The sequence below is a fragment of the Neopsephotus bourkii genome, unplaced genomic scaffold, assembly GCF_033783945.1.
Source record: "Neopsephotus bourkii isolate Nb327-2 ecotype Australia unplaced genomic scaffold, CSIRO-AGI_Nbou_v1 NB_463, whole genome shotgun sequence".
In the NCBI taxonomy this organism is placed as follows: Eukaryota; Metazoa; Chordata; class Aves; order Psittaciformes; family Psittacidae; genus Neopsephotus; species Neopsephotus bourkii.
The window spans coordinates 1,231,728-1,251,551 of NW_026900965.1; the positions used below are offsets into that span (position 1 = coordinate 1,231,728).

A 19,824-nucleotide genomic window follows, 5' to 3' on the forward strand; every position below is an offset into this window, starting at 1 on the left:
GGTCTGTGCCTCCGGGATGGGCCCGCACCAGGGATGTGGGACCACGCTGAGGGTGGGAAGTTCCCTTTGGGCTGGGAGCAGCTCCTGTGGGATCATCCCGGGAACACCGCGGGGGCTGAGAGGACCGAAGCCCGGAGCAGCCCTCACTGCGCTGCGGGTTGGGTCCGGCCGTGGCTGCTACAGGGGGCAGGAACCAACCTCAGAACCTCCTGGTTCAGGTTCAGGTCCAGGCACCGGCTGAGACCCAGCGCGCTCGTCCCACTGCCGGGAGCACCCGGTGTCACCTCCGCAGTGCCCCCTGCCCCTGGGGGTGACAGAGGGACGCCAGTGTCCATCCCCGCTCCCTGGCCCCAGGGACACGCAGACCTGGGTGGTGTGACACCATCCATCCCCTCGCCACCCACTCCATCGCTGTTTTGCTGCCATCTGTGGGGTTTGGGGGTTTTTACCCCTTAAATAAAAGAAGCCACTTTCCCATGAAGGGACATCCCACGGGCCGTGGGTCCTGCAGAAGCTCTCCCATCACTTGGAAAGAAGAGCGAAACCATGGGAATTCCACTGGAAAACGGGAATTCCTGGGAAAAAGCAAACCCAAAGCAGCCCACGCTCCTCTCCCGGCTCCACCAAACTCCCGGTGGATGCTTTGGCCCTGCTGCTGCCTTCGCGGGGGGCTTGGGGTGGTGGGACCCGGCGGCAACTGCTCCAAAGAACCAGCCCAGTGCCGACTTTGACAAAATAAGTTTATTTCACCGCACTTCGTTTCTGCCGAAACCTCACATTTTCCTCTTTTTTGTTGTTGTTTTGTTTTGTTTTTGGCTGAAAAAAAACCTGAACCCCCCCCCCAACCCCCCCTCCCCCCCCCCCCCCCTGAAGCCACCAAGAACCGCAGCGACCGAGGGCTCCGACCGGCTCCGCTCCCTGCGGGAGCCACCGCAGCCCCAAACCCTCCCCATCCCGCAGCCCCCCCTCCCAGCCGCGAGCATCCGGGAGCGCCCGCAGCAGATCCCACCCAAGCTGGTTTTAACCCCCTCAATTTCTATGTTTTGTTTTGGTTTTCTTCCCCTCCCCCCCCCTTTTTTTTTTTTGTTTCTTTTTTTTTTTCTGTGTGTTTTGTTTTAATTTTTTTTAAATTAATTTATTTATAGATATATTTAAAAAAAGCAATAGTCCTTTGGTCCCTAAACTCTAAGGAATGATATGACTCTGAAACAAGTAATCCTATGTCCCTGTGCCAGTGACAAGCAGGGGAAGCGCATGTCCCGCTGCCCCGCTCCGTGGGATATATATATATATATACTTATTTATATATATCTTCTATAAGTCCAACATACTTTGATCCTTTTCTTTTCTCCTCCCCGTGACGTGGGGAAAAAGCAAATCTTGCCCCTTTTCCTTTTTCCTTTTCCAAGCACGCATCCTCCAGGTGAAGCGCCCGAGGCTGGCCCCGTCCCACCGGCTTTGGTTTAAGAATCCATTTGGAGCCTCTTTTCCTCGTTTCTCCTGGGAAATCGGTAGCAGCGAGTGAGTGCTTTGAAAGCCACCAGCCACAGAGTGGATCCCGGCTGCCCTCCGCCCGTCTCCCGGCGAGGGAGGCGTTGAGTCCCGGCCCGCGGCCGGCGGCGAACCTCAGCCCCGGAGCCGCGTCGCTCTCCTCCTTCCTCGTCCGCCTCGCTCGTGTTCCCGTTCAGTAACAAACAAGACCAGTTTGGGGTAAAAGTAATCAAAAAAGGAAAGAAAAGCTACGACCAGAATGGCTCTCTTCTTCACTGCTCCTCCAGCTCCTCCTCCGCTGCCTCCTCCGGGGTGTGTTGCAAAGAAAGAGAGTTACGGGTTTGGATACTGCACTTGGGGAAGGGGAAAGTCGTCAGACACCCCGGGACACCCAACCTGCAAAACAGCGACAGAGCCTCAGCCTGTGCCCGGGCATGGAGAGGAGGGATGGGGACAGGGATGGGGACAGGGATGGGGACAGGGATGGGGACAGGGATGAGGACAGGGATGGGACAGGGATGGGGACAAGGATGGGACATGGATGGGGACAGGGATGAGGACAGGGATGAGGACAGGGATGGGGACAGGGATGAGGACAAGGATGGGGACAGGGATGAGGACAGGGATGGGGACAGGGATGAGGACAGGGATGGGGACAGGGATGGGGACAGGGATGGGGACAGGGATGGGGACAGGGACGGGGACAGGGACGGAGACAGGGACAGGGTCAGGATGGGAACGGGGACGGGGACAGGGATGAGGACAGGGATGAGGACAGGGATGGGGACAGGGACGAGGACAGGAACGGACACAGGAACAGGGACAGGAACGGGGACAGGGATGGGAACAGGGATGGGGACGGGGACAGGGACAGGGACAGGGATGAGGACAGGGATGGGAACGGGGATGGGGACAGGGATGGGGACAGGGACACAAACCCCACTCAAACACATGTGCATGGTCCTGGGTGCAGACCCCCAAGGACACCGTGGGAGGGAGCACAGCACAAGCAGAGCCCCACCGCCAGGTCCCCCGGGGCACATCAGGCCCCCAGTGCCCCTCACCTCTCCGCAGGGCCAGGCTGAGCAGGGGTCAGTAGGGTCTGTTGGCATCTTTCGGCCGCTTTAGCTGGACTTTTAGCCTCTTCATGCCGATCTGGAAGCCGTTCATGGCCTGAATGGCTGCCTGAGCGCTCGTCGGATTGTCAAAACTGACGAAACCTGGGGGCGAAGGATGGGTTTGTCACCAAAAACATCCAAGGCTGACACTGAACGGAGGTGATGGAACCCTGCAGGCAGCCCCAGCTTGGGAAACGCTGGGAGAGGGGACAGGGGGGTAGCAGCACAGCCCCAGATGGCAGGGGACTGAGCTGATGGCATCCCTGGGGACATCAAGGTCTGCAGGGACAGGGAGGTGACAGACTCTGTGGGGACACCAGCATAAGGGAGTCCACAGGAGCGCTGGAGTGGTCCTCAGGGGTACCAAGGTGATGGGGCCTCTGGGGTCACTGGTACAACAGAGTCTATCAGTGTCAGGGACTGCAGGCACACCCAGGTGAGGTCTGTGGGGACACCAGCACAGGATGTGTGGGCCTGTGGGACACCCAGGTGATGGAGCCTCCATGGACTGATGCGGTGCCCAGGGACACCAGGGGGGCAGATCTGAGGCCAGAGCAGGCTGGTGGCAGCGGCGATGCTTGGCCCCAGGAGCAGAGCACGCGGTGACCAACGCTCCCTGGCAGGAGGGGCACTGGGCTGGGGACATGGGGGACAGCAGGAGAGGGGGCAGCAGGAGGGGGAGTCCTGCCCTGGCACAGTGTGGGGCATGGAACTGCCCAGCGGCCCCAGGACAGATGCACTGCCCCAGCCACCATGCACCCATGGGCAGTCAGTGCTGCCCGAGGCAGACTCTGAGCTGGGGTGTTGGGGACAGACAGACCCCAGAGCTGGAATTCATGGAGAGACGGATCCCTGGGCTGGGACACTGGGGAGAGTGCGACCCCTGAGCTGGGGATGCTGGGGAGAGCTGGACCCCAGGGATCAGACATTGGAGACAGCCAGACTGACCCCTGAGCTGGGGATGCTGGGGAGAGCTGGACCCCAGGGATCAGACACTGGAGACAGCCAGACTGACCCCTGAGCTGGGACATCAGGGAGAGCTGGAGCCCAGGAGGAGCTGGGATGTTGAAAAGAGCTGGACCTCTGATGTGGGATGTTGACCCAGACCCCCGAGCTGGGGACTGGGAAGAGCTGGGCTGCTGCGGTGGGACATCAAGGAGAGCCGCAGACCGGGACTTACCAAAGCATTTACTCTGGTTGGTGGCACGGTCTACAAAGACTTTGGCAGAGATGACGTTGCCGAAAGGCAAAAACATCTGTGTGAGCTCTGCGTCCCCGAACTCCTGGGGCAGGTGATAAATGAACAGGTTACAGCCCTCGGGACCTGGGGACACACAGGGGACAGGCACACGTCAGGCGCAGGGCACGGGGGGGCAGGAGCCACCAGCCCCACTGTGGTACCCCCCCCCCCAACTCCTCACCTTCTCGCTGCTGCTGCGGGATGATGGGCGCCTGCTGGGGGAAGGCCTGGCTGATGGGGGCGTAAGCGGTGGGGTACGCTGCTGCAAGAGAGAGACGCGGCGCTGAGGCCCCGGTGCCTGTGCGGGGCCGGGAACAGGGGTGTCCCCGCTGCCACCCCCAATGGAGCTGCCCCTGATACCCTGGGGTTGCGGCTCTGCCCTTCCCACCCCAGTGCGGCCCCGGCCCCTTGGCACAGTAGGATGTGGGAATGGCTCTCCCAGGGGGGTCAGCGGTAACACGGCCTCAAGGCTGAGGAAAGCCGGCACTTTTGGTTGGAAAAACCCAACAATTTGGGGTCCAAACTTGATTTTCTGTGGAAAATCTGAACATTGCTGGTAGTGCTCCTAAAGAAATGGCTGCCGGGCACAAGGTGCTTCCACAGGATGCTTTGACTCCGTTCCTCCTGCGGCCCATCTCCCTGGCCAGCACGATGAACATCCGAGGATCTCCAGTACCTTGGTGCCTCCACGGCTGTCTCCAGCAGCAGGATCCGGCATGGAGCCAGCTCTCCATCACCGCCCAAACCTCGCCCCCTCTCCTGGTACCGCCGCCAGCTCTCCCCCATGGGCAATCAAACTCACTCCTGACTTTTGTCCACCCAAAACCCGCACAGGGGCTGTGCTGGGAGCACGTCCGTGCTGCTGGGAATCAGGGGATGGAATTCTGCACCAGCATCCCCCCCTTGCTGCCCCGCACATCCTGCCGGGGTACGGCACCCGCTGCTCACTGTATTAATCCGTGCCCAAGCACACCGCACCAGTCCTGTGGTTCAACCCCAAGCTGATGCCTGCCCCCCCCGAAAAGGGTGAGGAGCAAATGAGGGGAGAGAGGGAAGAAAGCAAAGCAAAGCTTGAGACCTGCATAGTGCTGCATGCCTGCGTAGGCTTGCTGGAGGGGATCGGCCACCGTGGGGCTTTGAGCTGGGAAGAGAAGAGGAGAAGGAAGAGAGAATCAGCCAGGGGAGCCCCAGATGGACAGACCCCATGGGAGGAGGCTCCGGGCCGAGCACGGCCGCGGGGGGGCAGAGCTGCTCCCGCCGCTCCCTAGAAGCCGAGAGCAGAGGCAGCGATGGCAAGGGCGGACGGGCTCCGGTGGGGACGGGCAGGGCTGGGGTTACCTGGGTAGGGGTGGATGCCGTTGGTGTAGATGGTCTCCGAGGCGGGCTGCCCGTTGGTCTGCGGCGGCAGCGGGCTGAAGCCGTTGACGCCGATCGGCGTGGCGATGCTGGGCACCGGCGCCGTGCTGATGCCGGGGGGAGTGCTCGTACCTGCGGCATGGCACAGAGCGGTCAGTGAGGCCCTATGGGGGCGCTGGGCGGGACGGGGGGGCTCAGGGAGGGGCTGTACCTGAAGAGGGGGTGAGGGGAGCGGCCACCAGCCCGCTGACGTTGAAGGCGGCCATCTGCTGCATCTGGGCGGCCGCGATGGCAGCCATGGGGTTGAGGCAGGTGCCCTGCGCAGCCGCCATCAGGGCTGCCTGCTGCTGCATGATCTTAAGGAAAGAAAGGGGGGGAAAGGGAGAAGAGAGAGGCAGAGAGAAGGGGGCGCAGGAGGATAAATCAGCATCGCCCTCTTTGCACCCACACACGAGGGATGGATGCCACCATGGGACAGGGACACTAGAAAAGGTGATACATGGGACCTTTGCCCCCTCCGTCCTCACCTGAGGGGGTGAAACCCTCTGTGGTGCCCATAAATGGGGATGCACCAACCCTGATGGGCATCGGCATTCACCGGCACCGATACAATCCCATGCAGGCTTCTGCAGGCACAACCACCACCACCACCACGGGACTCCCCAAAACCCCCAGGTCCTGGCCGGCCCCAGCTCCTACCGCTTGCGTGTAGGCCCCGTAGGCTCCGAACTGGATGGTCATGGGGTTGAAGATGCCCAGCTGCCCGGCCATCTGATGCATCCGCCGCAGGGTCCTCTCCTTGTCCGTGTCCGCAAACTTCACCACCAGGCTGGAGGAGGCGCCCTGGGACGGGGGGAACATGGGGCTGAGGGCAGGACCCCGGCGATGCCCCCCGGGACGTGTCCCTGCTCCAGGAGGGACCCTCCGGCGCGCAGCGGCTGCAGCATCCTCAGCCCTCGGGATGCTGCCGCCTTGGCAGCAGCGGCCAGCAATCGATGCGAGGTTTAATTATAGCCGGTGCTTCTCCCGGCGGCTCCCTGACCTCCGCTCCCGTTTCCCCTCCCCATTCACAGTTTTGACCTTCGGCGGTAATTAAAGAGCCCCTTTCTGCAGCGGGGAGGGAATTAGCCCTGAGCACCATCCCCGGTGCCCGGGCAAGGAGGAACCTCGGGGTGATCTGGCCAACAAACTGCTGGTCTGTAGGATTTTGATCCAATTAGACAGAGGATCAAATGAGCTGGGGATTGGATTATGCAGGCAGCACGGGGTCGGACAGGGCAGGGTGAGAGCCTGCACTTACCGGCATGGTTTGGCTGCCGTGCAGGCTGTTGATGGCAGCCTGTGCCTCGGCGTGGCTGCCGTACTTCACAAAGGCACAACCTAAAGGCAGGGAGAGGACATGGGAGAGGTTGGACTCGGGTGCTGCAGGAGCCAGTGCTGCCTGCTCACAACACTGTGCTCACCCCTCTGTGCTCACCCCACTGTGCTCACCCCTCTGTGCTCACCCCACTGTGCTCAACCCACTGTGCTCACCGCACTGTGCCCACCTCACCATGCTCACTGCACCGCACTCACCCCACTGTGCCCACTGCACTGTGCTCACTGCACTGTGCTCACCGCACCGTGCTCACCACACTGTGCCCACCGCACCGTGCCCACTGCACCATGCCCACCACACCATGCTCACCGCACCGTGCTCACCACACTGTGCCCACTGCACCGTGCCCACTGCACCGTGCCCACCCCACCGTGCCCACCGCACCGTGCTCACCCCGCTGCCCACCTTTGCTGGCTCCATCGGGCCCCCGCAGGATGGTGCACTCCTCAATCTGGCCGAAGGGCTCGAAGAGGCGCCGGACGTCGTCCTCGCTCTGCTGCTTCCCCAGCATGCCCACAAAGAGCTTCCTGTCTTCTAAAAGCAAAACCCAGCCCGTTGGGACGCAGGAAGCGCCGGGTAACGCCGGCACCGCCGATCCGGCAGCCACGGTGCGGGGTTTATCACCTCCATCCTACACCCGGCTCCGGGTGGGAAAACCTCCCCGGCAGGGAGACTGCGGAGGGGTGACGCTGGGAAAGAGCCTCCTGAGGGCCCGGAGCCGGGGCTGTTCCCAGCTCCCCCGGCACCGCTGTGGCTGGGAAACAAAGAGAGCCACAAACCAGCAGCGACTGCGTTCCTGTGATCGACCGGCTGGAGAGCCCAGAGCCGGGGCCGTGCCCGGGGGACATCCATAACCCAGCCCCGAGGGGAGGGACAGTAAATAATGAGGGGTCACGGTTATTAGCAGCATCCGTCTGGCGCGGGCGCACGCTCCCGCCGCACGCTGGTGGCATTTGACAAAGAGAATAAGGAGCCCTGTCACGAGCCCGGCCAGCAATACATAAATAATGGCAGCAGGCAGTTAATGCTCCGCCCGTTAAGGAACTGGGAGAATCAGCTCAGGGAACTGGGCTCCTGTGCTCTCCGTTAACCATGAACCATCCCCCAGGCAGGGCGGCTGGGGGCAGCGCTGCTGCCCAGGGCAGGGGGCCGGAGCTGGGCACCCAAACTGCCCCATCCATCCTTAACCCTTCACCAGTGACACTCGGGAAGCGGGCAGGTCCCTCGTGGTGTGTTTAAGAGCGGGGTGTTAACAGGGGGACATCTATCCCAGCTGTCCCCCCACCAGGGCCAGCGGCCCCATGCAAGCATCCCAGTGCTCCCAGCCCTCGGCACCAGTGACGCTGGGGGGCTTGATCCAGTTCCTGCAGGTTTGCCCAGATGATTGACTCAGCCTGGAAGCAGCACAGCCCCATGGAGAACCTGGGGGAGGGAGGTGGCAGCTTCTGTTGGAGAGGGGCTCAGGCCATGCGTGGCTGACTCCTTCCTGCACCCCAGCTCTGCAGGGTCCCCACAGTCAGCTGTGGGCGGATAACTGGGCTGTTTGATAGGCAAAGGGGCTGTCAGATGTCGGGATGCTCCTGGTATGACATTGGGATGCTCCTGGCGTGACGTCAGGATGCTCCCAGCATGACACCAAGATGCTCTCTCGAGCTGGGCAGGCAGGGAGAGCCGAGATCACATTCATTTTGCACTTGGGTTTGGATGCCACCAGCACAGGCAGCTCCTCCGGGGGTTCCTCTGCAAACAAACCTCCCCACGGCAGCCTCCATGATGCCACCGTGCCCGCTGCCACCCCTGGGTGGCCCTGACCCCCTGTCTACACTGGGCAGCTGGGGAAGGGGGCACCTACCTCCTCGGCCCTCGCTGTCGGCCGGCTTCACCTGGATGGGGCGGTTCATCTGCAACACACAAGCGGGAGCGGGCGGTCAGTGGTGGTGCCGTGCCCCCCTCCCCACCCCTTCCCATGGGGAATGCCAGGATTGGGCCCCAGCCTGGCACAGGGAGCATGGAAGGGACCTGCAAGAACAGAGCCAGGGCTCATGGGCACAGGGCGATGCTGCGGCCCCGGGGACGGGCACCCGAGGATGGGCACCCGGTGCCGCAGGCGCCCGCGGGCCGCCGGTGCCAGCCTTGGCCGCCTGCCCGCTTTCCTCGACTGCAAAGGACTGCAGAGGCAGCAGCAGCACCCGGCCAGCCTGGCAGCACCGCCACCACCGCGGCCCTGTGCCTCACTCCCACCCAATTCCGGGCTCCTACCGTGCGTCACCGGCGTGCGGACCCGCGGGTGTGACATGCGTGTGCAGCGGGACACGCCAGGCACACCCCTGGCCCGCTGCCCCGCGGAGCCATTTCTCCTCCTCTCTCCCCCTCCTTTTTTTCCCCCCTCTTTTAGCTGAAAAACGCTACAATTACGGCCGTTTCTATGGCAACAAGCATGCTTCCCCCGCGATGCTGCAGAACCAGAGCCATGTGCTCGATGGGGTCGTCACGGCAACGGCAGGATGTCACGCATGATGGGGCGGGTGTGTGCGCACACGTACACGGCTCGAGCACGCACACGGGTGGGTACCCCCACCCCGGGGTCCCCCTGTGCACCCATGGAGGGGGCAATAAATGTAGGGGCTGGGTAAGGGCAGCACCAGGGCCCCCCTCCCATCCCAGGGTGAGGAAGAGGATGGATAAGGAAGAGGAGGAGGGAGGTTTCCACAGCAACCGTCTCGTCTCCAGGGAAACGCAGGGAGAAATGTCAGCGCAGAGCCAGGGATGGTCCAGGGAGGGGACCGAGTCCCCAGGAGCCACCGAGGGACATGGGGCCACCCGGCTGCCCTCGTGTCACCCGTCCCTCAGGCATCCGCCCATCCCCTGCAGCAGGGCTCACCCCAAAGCCAGGAGGCTGTGACAGCAGAACCAGCATCCCCCTGTCCCCATGCCCCTGCTGCAGCCAGGGGGACGGAACCCCAATTTTGGGTGGGTGAGCTGCCCCCATCCGCTGACCCACCAGTCCCATTTCCCAGTGCATGGCCTCCGATGGAATATATTTCCAGGCCTGCTGCTGTGTGCTTAATGCAATAAAGGCAGCGAGGATGATTTAGAATAACATTTAGGGAGCCGCAGAGTGTCATTTTGATGTGTCTCCCGTCTCCGCTCGCCGGTTATTAAACTGTATTGATTCTCCGGGAGCAGCTGATGTTTATAAATGTCAGACCTCAGGGACCAGCTCACCTTCCCCAGGGCCCTGCACCGCGCCGGGACGAACGGCCCCGGCCTGGGGACACCCCTGGAAAAGGGGCTTGGTACCCCCGGCATCACCCCCTTCCCACCCAGGGTGCCCCCGGCGCCAGCTCCCATGGCAAGGCAGATGATGTGGGCACCCAGACCCCTACTGGGCACAGGGGGGTGGTGCCCACCTCTCCATCTGTCCCCACAGCACCCACACAGTCACCCACCACTGCCCAACAGGCCTCCATCCTACTCCTGGCACCCAACCAACCACCCAGCCATCTCCCCCTGCCCCTGACACCCATCCATCCACCCGCTGACACCTACCCATCCATCCATCCATCCACCCATCCACCCAGCCCTCCCTGACACCCACAATCACTCATCCACCCATCTTCCCCCAGGATTCACTCATTCATCCCCCAACACCCATCACCATAACACCCACCTATGACCATAGCACCCACCCATACCCCCAACACCCATCCATCCATCCATCCATTCATCCATCCATCCATCCACCCAGCCCTCCCTGACACCCACAATCACCCATCCACCCATCTTTCCCCAAGATTCACCCATTCATTCCCCAACACCCATCACCATAACACCCATCTATGACCATAGCACCCATCCATACCCCCAACACCCATCCATCCATCCATCCACCCATCCATCCATCCACCCATCCATCCATGATCCATCTACCCCCGCAGCACCCTCACACCTGCCCATTCATCCCCCTCTCCCCACCACCCACCTTACCACCCCACAGCACTCACACATCCAACCCCCAGTGCTCACCCATTTCCCCCCCATCCTCACACACCCCAGGGCCGTGCCGATGCACCCAGTGTCACCGAAGATCCTGTCTGGGGTGTCCCACCACCCACCAGCACCCGCGGGTGCCCCACAGAGCCCCAGCTATGGCACCCCACGGCCACACCACCACAGTGAAACAGCCAAGGGGGTCACCATCGGTTTCTGAACCACCTCCTGACTGCTCGGGCACTGTCACTGTCCCCCACCCAAATTCGGAGCCCCCCCAGTAGCCTGGGCAGGGGGTAGAGCTCCTTCCTCGGGGTCACCCTCCTCCTTGCAGCCAACAGCCGGTGCACCCATGGGGCCACTGCGCACCCGAGTGAGCCGAGGTGGAGGCGCTGGGTGATGCTGGAGCAGCGGGTGCCTGTGGGGGGCTGTTGCCTGCATCACCCTGAGGACCTCCAGGCAGCCAACACCCAGTGCAGGGAGACAGGCACTTGGGTACAGGCAGCCTCCCAGCACAGCAACAGCCTGCCATCACGGGAACACCCTGCCGTAGTCCTGGGGTTGCACTCACGGCGACAGGGCACAGCCGGGCTGGGGACAGTCGCATCACTGCACAGCCCTGCGCAGGCGCGCAACCACCCCAGCACCCCCCCACGCACAACCACACACCCCCTACAGCCGCACACCCCTGAGCACAACCGCAGCGCCACACACAGCACATGCAACCTCCATCCACGCACACCCACCCACAGTGGCACGCTCGCCTCAGCACCCCCTGCATAACCCGCACCTCGCACCCACACAGCGTACACCAGCCCCAGCACCACTGCTCACCCACGTGCAGCCACACACCCGCCCCAGGCCAGCCCAGGGTACACCCGCACACAACACCCCTACACCGCACACCCGAGTCCTCATGAGCACCCGCACCCCCACCTAACACCCACAGCGCCCTCCCTGCAGTGTGGATCCCGCACACCCACAGACACACACCCCCGGGGCAGGCAGGAACACAACACCCCTTGCCTCAGTTTCCCCACTGCAGCAGTGGGACCCACAGTGGGTCCCTGGCAGCGCTGCGGACACCCGGTGCTGGACACCCCCCTGCAGCACCCACAACCCATCCCCATACACCTGAGCCCTGCGCACAATGTGGGAGCCCAGCAACACCCGCATGCACACACGTGCTCCTGCTCACACCCAGCGGGCGCGCACACACACACACGTGCACACCCCCCCAGCACCGCCACCTCCAGGCCCACGCACACCCCCAGCCCAGCGCCGGGCGCACAATCAGCACCCGCTGACACACACACACACACACAGAGACACCGGCACGCTCGCACACTCACCATCCCTGGGTGCAACCGCTCCTGTGCACACCCCCGGGGCAAAACTGTGCCCCTGCCAATGCACGCACGCACCCCTGCACCACGTGTGGGTGCAACACCCCCCCACCCCAGCACATCCCTTTGCACACCTGCAACCACACACACGACACCCGGTGGAAAAATACACCCTCCAGCCAACACACAAACAAGCCCATCCCTGGGTGCAGATGTACCCTCTTCACCAACACAGGCATGCACACACTCCACCCCTGCCTGCAAATACACCCTGCTCACCACCACCCCCACCGCACACCGTTCCTGGGTGCAGATACACCCTCCTCACCAACACCCACACTCACACACAGAGCATCTCTGCGTGCAGATACACCCCCTTCACCAACACCCCACTGCCAACACCCTCTCCATCCCTGGATGCAGATACAGCAACACACACAACCCTCATCCCTGCGTGCAAATACACCCTCATCACCAACAACCGCCCTCCCAGCACAGCCACCTCATCCCTGGGTGCAGATGCACCCTCCTCACCATCACCCGCACTCACACACCACATCCCCTGGTGCAAATACACCCCCCCCGCCAACACCCCATCCCCGGCCGCACATCCACCGCCCTCACCATCACCCCCATCGCTGCCCGCCTGCGAGCACCCGCGGGTGCAGACCCCGGCCCGAGCCGGTGGAGACAAAGGCGGGGCCCTACCTCGATGCAGAGGATCTTGGACCCGGCGGGCACCCACAGCACGGGCGGCCGCGGCCCGGGCGCCGGCACCTGCGGCAGCTGCATGGCCCGGCCCGGCCCGGCCCGGCTCGGCTCCGCTCGGCTCGGTTCGGCTCGGGCCGGCCGGACCCGGCGAGGGATCTCGGTTCGATTCGGTTCTGTTCGGCTCGGCTCGGCTCGGTCCGGCCCGATTCGGCTCGCCTCGCGCAACGGCGCGCGGGAGGCGGGGCGGGAGGAGGGGCGGCTGCAGCCCCGCCGAGCCGAGCCGAGCCGAATCGAGCCGGGCCGAGCCGAGCCGAGGGGAGGGGCTTCTGTCGGGACACGCCCCCTCCGAGCCTGGACACGCCCCCAAGACGCGCCGGGGGCGGGGCCTGTCCGGAGTGGGGTACACACGGGGACACGAGCACAGGTACAGGTGAGCACAGGTACAGGTGAGCACGGGTACAGCGTGAGCAGAGGTACAGGGTGAGCACAGGTACAGGTGAACACAGGTGCAGGGATATGAGCACAGGTACAGGGATGTGAGCACAGGTATAGGTGAGCACAGGTGCAGCATGAGCAGACGTACAGGGATGTGAGCACAGGTACAGGGGTATGAGCACAGGTACGGTGTGAGCACAGGTACAGTGTGAGCACAGGTACAGGGGTATGAGCACAGGTATAGTGTGAGTACAGGTACAGCATGAGCACAGGTACACTGGTGTGAGCACAGGTACAAGGGTGGGAGCACATGTACAGGGTAAGCACAAGTACAGGGGTATGAGCACAGGTACAGGGGTATGAGCACAGGTACAGCGGTGTGAGCACAGGTACAGGTGTGAGTACAAGCATACATGGCTGTCACCACTACATGGAAGTGTTCACAGGCACACACAGCTATGCACAATCAGAGGGGTGTGCACAAGTATAAGAGAATGTGGACAAATCCAGACGGGTGTGCACAAGCACATGGGGTTGTGCACAGGCAGAGGGGTGTGAGGAGAAGCACACACTGGTGTGCAGAAGCATGAGCACAGGGGTGTGTGTACAAGCACAGAGGGGTGTGCACAGATACATGGGGAGTGCACAACTGTAAAGCAGTGTGAAGAGGCACATGTGGGTATAAGCATGATCACGGAGGGTGTACACAGCTACAGGGGGTGTGCATAAGCCCAGGGGCGCATGTACAAGCACACGGGGGTGTAAACAGAAGCAGAGAGAGGTGTGCACATAGAGGGGTGTGCAGAGGAGCCATGCACGAGCTTGCAGGGGTGTGGGCACAAGCACAAGGGGGGGCACAGCTACAGCGCTGTGCATAGGCACAGGGGTGCGAGCACAACAAGCACAGGGGTGTGCACACTTGCAGCGGCTGTGTGCCCCGGCGGATGCACACCCTGCACCGCTGCATGCACACCTGCACAGAGGGGTGTGCACAGGCATGTCCTCCACATGGGAACGTGCCCACACCCCCACCTGCGAGCACCCCTGTGCTCACCCTGCGTACCAGGGGTGCAGGGTGAGAAGTGAGCAGCTACAGCGACCATACACCTTGCACATGCGTGTACACACACAGAGCGTGTGATGAGAAGGGATGAAGGCAGGTCCCAACCCTGTGCCCATAGGCAGGGCTGGAATCTGCACCCTTTAGGGTGCCAAAGCGGGCTGTTAAACCTCAAACCTACTGCTGCGCTAAACCATCGGTGAGAGCGCGGCTCAGGACATGACCCTCGTCCTGCTCCGTCAGCTCAGCGCTCCCGAGGCAGGGATGGATATTCCCGGGGCCCGGCGCTTTCCCAGCCAAGCAGCGGCCCTATTGATTTTTATTTAGGCGAATAATTAAATATTTATTTTCACTTTGTTAAGCTCGGGAGGTCGGAGCCCACAGAAAGCGCAGCACACGCGGGAGCCAGCAAAATCGATGCCTCGGTTTGCGGCCGCTGGAAGCGGCTCCTGCTCCCGCACCCCAGGTCCCCGTCCCCGTCCCCATGCCCTGCCCCAGCTCACCCCGGTGTCACTCACCCCCGGCAGCGTCTTCTGCTCGTGCAGGGCGCTCTGCGCCTTCAGGGCCGAGTCGCGGGCGCAGTAGGTGAGGAAGGCACAGCCTGTGGAGACCGGGAGACAGGGTCAGTGTTCGGCCTGGTCCTGATGCACAGCCCCAGGCACACAAATGTGGCACTGGGGCACCCAGCACCCTCCTACCCCGGCACTGTGGCACTGTGGCATCCAGCACCCTGGGACTCTGATATCCAGCACCACGCACACCAGTACTGCGACACCCAGCGCTCCAGCAAGGTGGCATCCAGCACCCCTGCATCGTGGCGCTGTCATGTCCATCACTGTGGCACCCTGGCACCATAATGTCCAGCACCCAGTGCTGTTGGCATCCTGGCACTCAGCACCTCGGCACCATCATGTCCAGCACCATGCCACCCTGGCACCCAGCACTGTCATCTCCAGTTCACTGGCACCCAGCACCCCAGCACTGTGGCACCCTGGGACCCAGCACCATCACATCCAGCACCCTGGCACCGTGGCACCCAAGAGGGCACCGCCACCAGCAGGGCCAGAGCTGAGCCCCGAAACAGGATGGGAGCTGGAGCAGTGGGATGGAGGAAGGAGCAGAGCAGGAGCAGCAGCACACGGGCAGCAGCGGCGCTCGGGGGGAAGCTGCAGCCGAAGCCTCAGGGAAGCAGATCTCCAGGCATCCGGGGAGGCCTCGCATCCTGGCTGGGTGCCGCGCTGCTCCCAGCTCCGAGCATCCTCCTCGGGATGAGGCACGGCTCCTCCGACATCCTGGCGCTTTGGGAACCAGGAATACGCCTGGGGTGAGGTTTTCCCACGCTGACTCACTCTGCCACGCCACTCATTCGCCCAGAGCTGGCGATGAGCAAGCCCTAGGGACCGGGTCCGGTCCTCTCCATCCCTGCGGGAACATCCCGGTCCCTGTGCCACCACCACACTGCTCCCTCCCTGAGGGCTCCCCCCCAGTTTGCTGGGGTCACATCCAAAAGTGCCTGAAAGTGATATTAAAACAGCAGCAAAACAGTTTCCCTTCAACAAAGTAAATATTTAATGAATAAAATTGACATTGATGCATTTTTAATATTGGCACAATTAAATCCGCCAGCTGATTAAGTATTAATAACTCTTAATAAGTACAATCAGCGTGCCTGGGAGGGGAGGGAGCACGACAGTGGTGCGGGGGGGACACCGAGGGACAGGGTCCCCCGCCCGCCGCAGGGTGCTGGGGACATCAACCCTCGCGGGGAGCAAGGAGAGATCCCCCTGGTTAAACATTATCCCACTGCGGGTGGAGAGGGGAGGTCAGCGCAGCAGCTCGCGTCAGCCCCGGTGCCATTTCCAGTGTTTACCATCCGGAATCGTGTTGGCTTCCTCCTCGCCGCTCTTTATTCCTTCGTTTTCTTCCCCATTTCCCCTACAGGCAACAACGTGACCGGTGCCCAGGCGTTCCGGAGGAGCTGGGAGGGCTGGGGCCGGAGCGGTCCCGCTCCGGAGGCTCGCCGGGAGGAAGGATGGTGCTCAGATGAGAGGAACATCCGCAGCTCAAGCGTGTGGCTGGGCCGCAGCAGTTGAAGCCCGTGCTGGAGGAGGCGCCGGGGGCCCTGGTGAGGTGTGAACCCCGTTGTTTGTGCCAGTCCGGGGACATTCTGGAGGGCGCGGTGATGAGAATGGTGTGGTCCAGGCGGCCGGGGGGCACCATCCACAAGCACCAAGTGTCAGCTTCCCAGGAAGTGCCGGTGATGTGGGCACTGCCCGTGGCACGGGGGCTCGGTGACAGGGCGAGGAGGATCCTGTCCGGGTGACACCCAGGGTACCCTGACCCTGCTTCAGTGCCACAGACCCTGGCTTATGGGGGGGGTTCCATAGAGACCTCAGCAGTGCACACATGAGCCCCTTGGCATTGCCTCTGCTCGGGTGCTGTGCTCCCTGTGCCAGGTGCAGCCGGGCAGCCCTGGTCCTGCCGGCTCTCAGAGGCCTGCTGCCTCCATCCGCAGTGGGTGCCTGTATCCCAAATGGGTGCCTCCATCCGCAGTGGGTGCCTGTATCCCAAATGGGTGCCTCCATCTGCAGTAGGTGCCTGTATCCCAAATGGGTGCCTCCATCCGCAGTGGGTGCCTGTATCCCCATATAGATGCCTCCATCCACAGTGGGTGCCTGTATCCCATATAGGTGCCTCCATCTACAGTGGGTGCCTGTATCCCAGGTGGGTGCCCCATCCGTAGTGGGTGCCTGTATCCCAGGTGGGTGCCCCCATCCGCAGTGGGTGCCTGTATTCCAGGTGGGTGCCTTCATCCACAGAGGGTGCCTGTATCCCAAATGTGTGTCCCCCATCCGCAGTGGGTGCCTCCATCCACAGTGGGTGCCCGTATCCCAAATGGGTGCCCCCATCCGCAGTTGGTGCCTGTATCCCAAATGTGTGTCCCCCATCCGCAGTGGATGCCTGTATCCCAAATGGGTGCCCCCATCCACAGTGGGTGCCTGTACCCCAAACGGGTGCTCCCATCCACAGTGACAGCCTGTATCCCAGGTGGGTGCCCCCATCCACAGTGGGTTCCCCCATCCGCAGTGGGTGCCTGTATCCCAACTGGGTGCCCCCATCCGCAGTGGGTGCCTGTATCCCAAATGTGTGCTCCCATCCGCAGTGGGTGCCTGTATCCCAAATGTGTGCTCCCATCCGCAGTGGGTGCCTGTATCCCAAATGTGTGCTCCCATCCGCAGTGGGTGCCTATATCCCAAATGGGTGCCCTCATCCGCAGTGGGTGCCTGTATCCCAGGTGGGTGCCCCCATCCGCAGTGGGTGCCTGTATCCCAACTGGGTGCCCCATCCGCAGTGGGTGCCTGCATCCCAACTGGGTGCCCCCATCCGCAGTGGCTGCCTGTACCCCAAATGTTTGCCCCCATCCGCAGTGGGTGCTTGTATCCCAGGTGGGTGCCCCCATCTGCAGTGGGTGCCTGGATCCCAGGTGGGTGCCCCCATCCGCAGTGGGTGCCTGGATCCCAGGTGGGTGCCCCCATCCGCAGTGGCTGCCTGTACCCCAAATGTTTGCCCCCATCCACAGTGGGTGCTTGTATCCCAGGTGGGTGCCCCCATCTGCAGTGGGTGCCTGTATCCCAGGTGGGTGCCCCCATCCGCAGTGGGTGCCTGCATCCCAACTGGGTGCCCCCATCCGCAGTGGCTGCCTGTACCCCAAATGTTTGCCCCCATCTGCAGTGGGTGCCTGGATCCCAGGTGGGTGCCCCCATCCGCAGTGGGTGCCTGGATCCCAGGTGGGTGCCCTGATGCCAGAGGTGTCCCCAGTCCAGGCACATGTCCTAAACCCCACTGGGGTGCTGTAGCCCTGGGGTGCTCTGACCGCAGGGGTGTCCCCAGGCCAGCTGCAGCTCCTCACCCCAGGCAGGGACCCAAACCCCGGGCAGGTGCCCCCGCCTCAGGCAGGGGTCCCCATCCCAGCAGTACCTCCACCTTACGTGGGTGCCTTCTGCCTCAGGGGTACCTCACACTCAGGGGGGTCACAAACCAGGATGCCCCACACCTGAGTGTCCCCACCTCAGGGGTACCTCCGCCTCAGGGGTGCCTCATACCAGGGTGACCATACCAGGGTGACCATACCAGTGCCTCCACCTCAGGGGTACCCCATACCAGGGTACCCCACCTCCAGCACACCTCCACCTCCAGCTCAGGGACCCCTTCACATCAGGGGTATCCCCACCTTCGGGGGTACCTCCGGTCTGAGGATAACTCCACTTCAAGGGTGCTCCATATTTGGGTGCTCCCCCTCAGAGGTGTTCCCCCTCACCGCGGGGGTACCCCCGCCTCTGGGACATCCCGTACCAGGGTGCCCACCTCAGGGGTACTCAGACCTTGGCTGCTGCACCTCAGCGCGTCCGACCCGAGGGGAGCCCCCCTCCGGGTGTCCCACCTCTGCCCCCCCCCCCCCGGTCGCGCCCCGCCGGCGGGCTCGGAGCCCCCGGTACCTTTGTGCATGCCGGTGAAGCGGTCCTTGAGCACGGTGAGCTCGTAGATGCGGCCGAACTCCTCGAAGAGCGGCTTGAGGTCGCTCTCCTCCAGGTTACGCGGGATCTGCCCCACGAAGAGCTTGATGGCGTCGTGATCCTTCATGGCGATGGCGCCGGGCGGGCGGCTCAGCCCGTTCACCCGGCCGCTGTTCGCGGTGCTGAACGCCGCGCCCGCCTCCGCCGCCGCCGCCACGCCGCTGCCCGCCGCGGCCATGGCCCGCTCCGCCGCCGCCGCCGCCGCCGCCGCTGCGGGAGGCGCCCGCCGCCCCGCCCCGCCCCGCCCCGCCCCGCTCGGCGCCGTTCGGAACCGCTCGGAACCGCTCGGCTCGGCCCGGGCCTCTCCGCTCACGGGCACTGCCCCCCCCCACCAACAACCCGCGGGCTGGTGACGTCAGCAGGCTGGCCCCGGCGAGACGCAGGTCATTAGCATAATGAGGCAGCGGCGGCCAATCAGGAGAGGGGAGGCCGGCCGCCGCGCGGGGGACCCCGGCTCCGCCTACTACTGCCCCCTGCCGGGCCGACCCCAGCCGCTTCTGCCCCATCGCGCTCTGGCTTCCGTCACACCCCACGTCACACCCCGTCACCCCCGTCACACCCCGTCACCCCCCGTCACACCCCGTCACCCCCCGTCACACCCCGTCATCCCCATCACCCCCCGCCACCCGAAGCGGCGCTGGCCAAGAGGCTGAGCCGCCTCCTGCCGTCACCCCCCAGTGGCCCTCAGTAGGTTCCAGAGTGAACACCCACCTTAGGCGGGATTTAAACACCCAAACACGACGAAAAGGGACGATTTTGGCGCTTTGTCGCGGTTTTCGCCTCAATGGACCTTGTGTCACCCCGAAACATCTGTAATTAGGCCAAACGGCTTTAATACCTGGCATGGTTGTTAATTAATTACTCCCAGAGAAGCAGCAGGGCTGGGCAGGGGGGAGTTCCTCAGCACACTGGCACGCGTGTGCAGGCATGTGCGAGCACGTGTGAGCCTGGGTTCGTGCATGCAAGCATGAGCAAGCGCATGTGTGCGAGCTTGCGCAGGTCCCCCCAAGCCCGGGCGTGTTGTGCGAGTGCGTGTGCACACGCATGCATGCTCAAGGGTGCGCAGGCACATGTGTGTGCGGGCACACGCACGCGCTGCAGGCGCGCACACGTGGTTGCAGGAGC

At 63.1% G+C, this 19,824-nt stretch overlaps 1 protein-coding gene across 7 annotated transcripts; it reads right to left on the reverse strand.

The window, feature by feature from the left end:
• Positions 1 to 1,073: 1,073 nt before the first annotated feature.
• CELF6 (CUGBP Elav-like family member 6) lies at positions 1,074 to 18,893 on the reverse strand. Of its 7 annotated transcripts, none has more exons than XM_061349907.1 (13): positions 18,622 to 18,893; positions 14,644 to 14,726; positions 8,436 to 8,484; positions 6,989 to 7,114; positions 6,506 to 6,585; positions 5,905 to 6,048; positions 5,417 to 5,561; positions 5,188 to 5,337; positions 4,928 to 4,990; positions 4,031 to 4,111; positions 3,790 to 3,933; positions 2,556 to 2,711; positions 1,074 to 1,887 (listed from the first exon to the last, which is right to left on the reverse strand). In XM_061349907.1, the coding sequence occupies exons 1-12, from the start codon at positions 18,875 to 18,877 to the stop codon at positions 2,584 to 2,586; spliced, it is 1,449 nt and encodes a 482-aa protein (XP_061205891.1). In that variant the 5' UTR covers positions 18,878 to 18,893; the 3' UTR covers positions 1,074 to 1,887; positions 2,556 to 2,583. The 7 variants fall into 7 exon arrangements, with proteins under 7 accessions (XP_061205891.1, XP_061205892.1, XP_061205890.1 ...); XM_061349908.1 differs by having other exon boundaries at positions 5,417 to 5,552; positions 6,989 to 7,117; XM_061349906.1 differs by having other exon boundaries at positions 6,989 to 7,117.
• Positions 18,894 to 19,824: the final 931 nt, after the last annotated feature.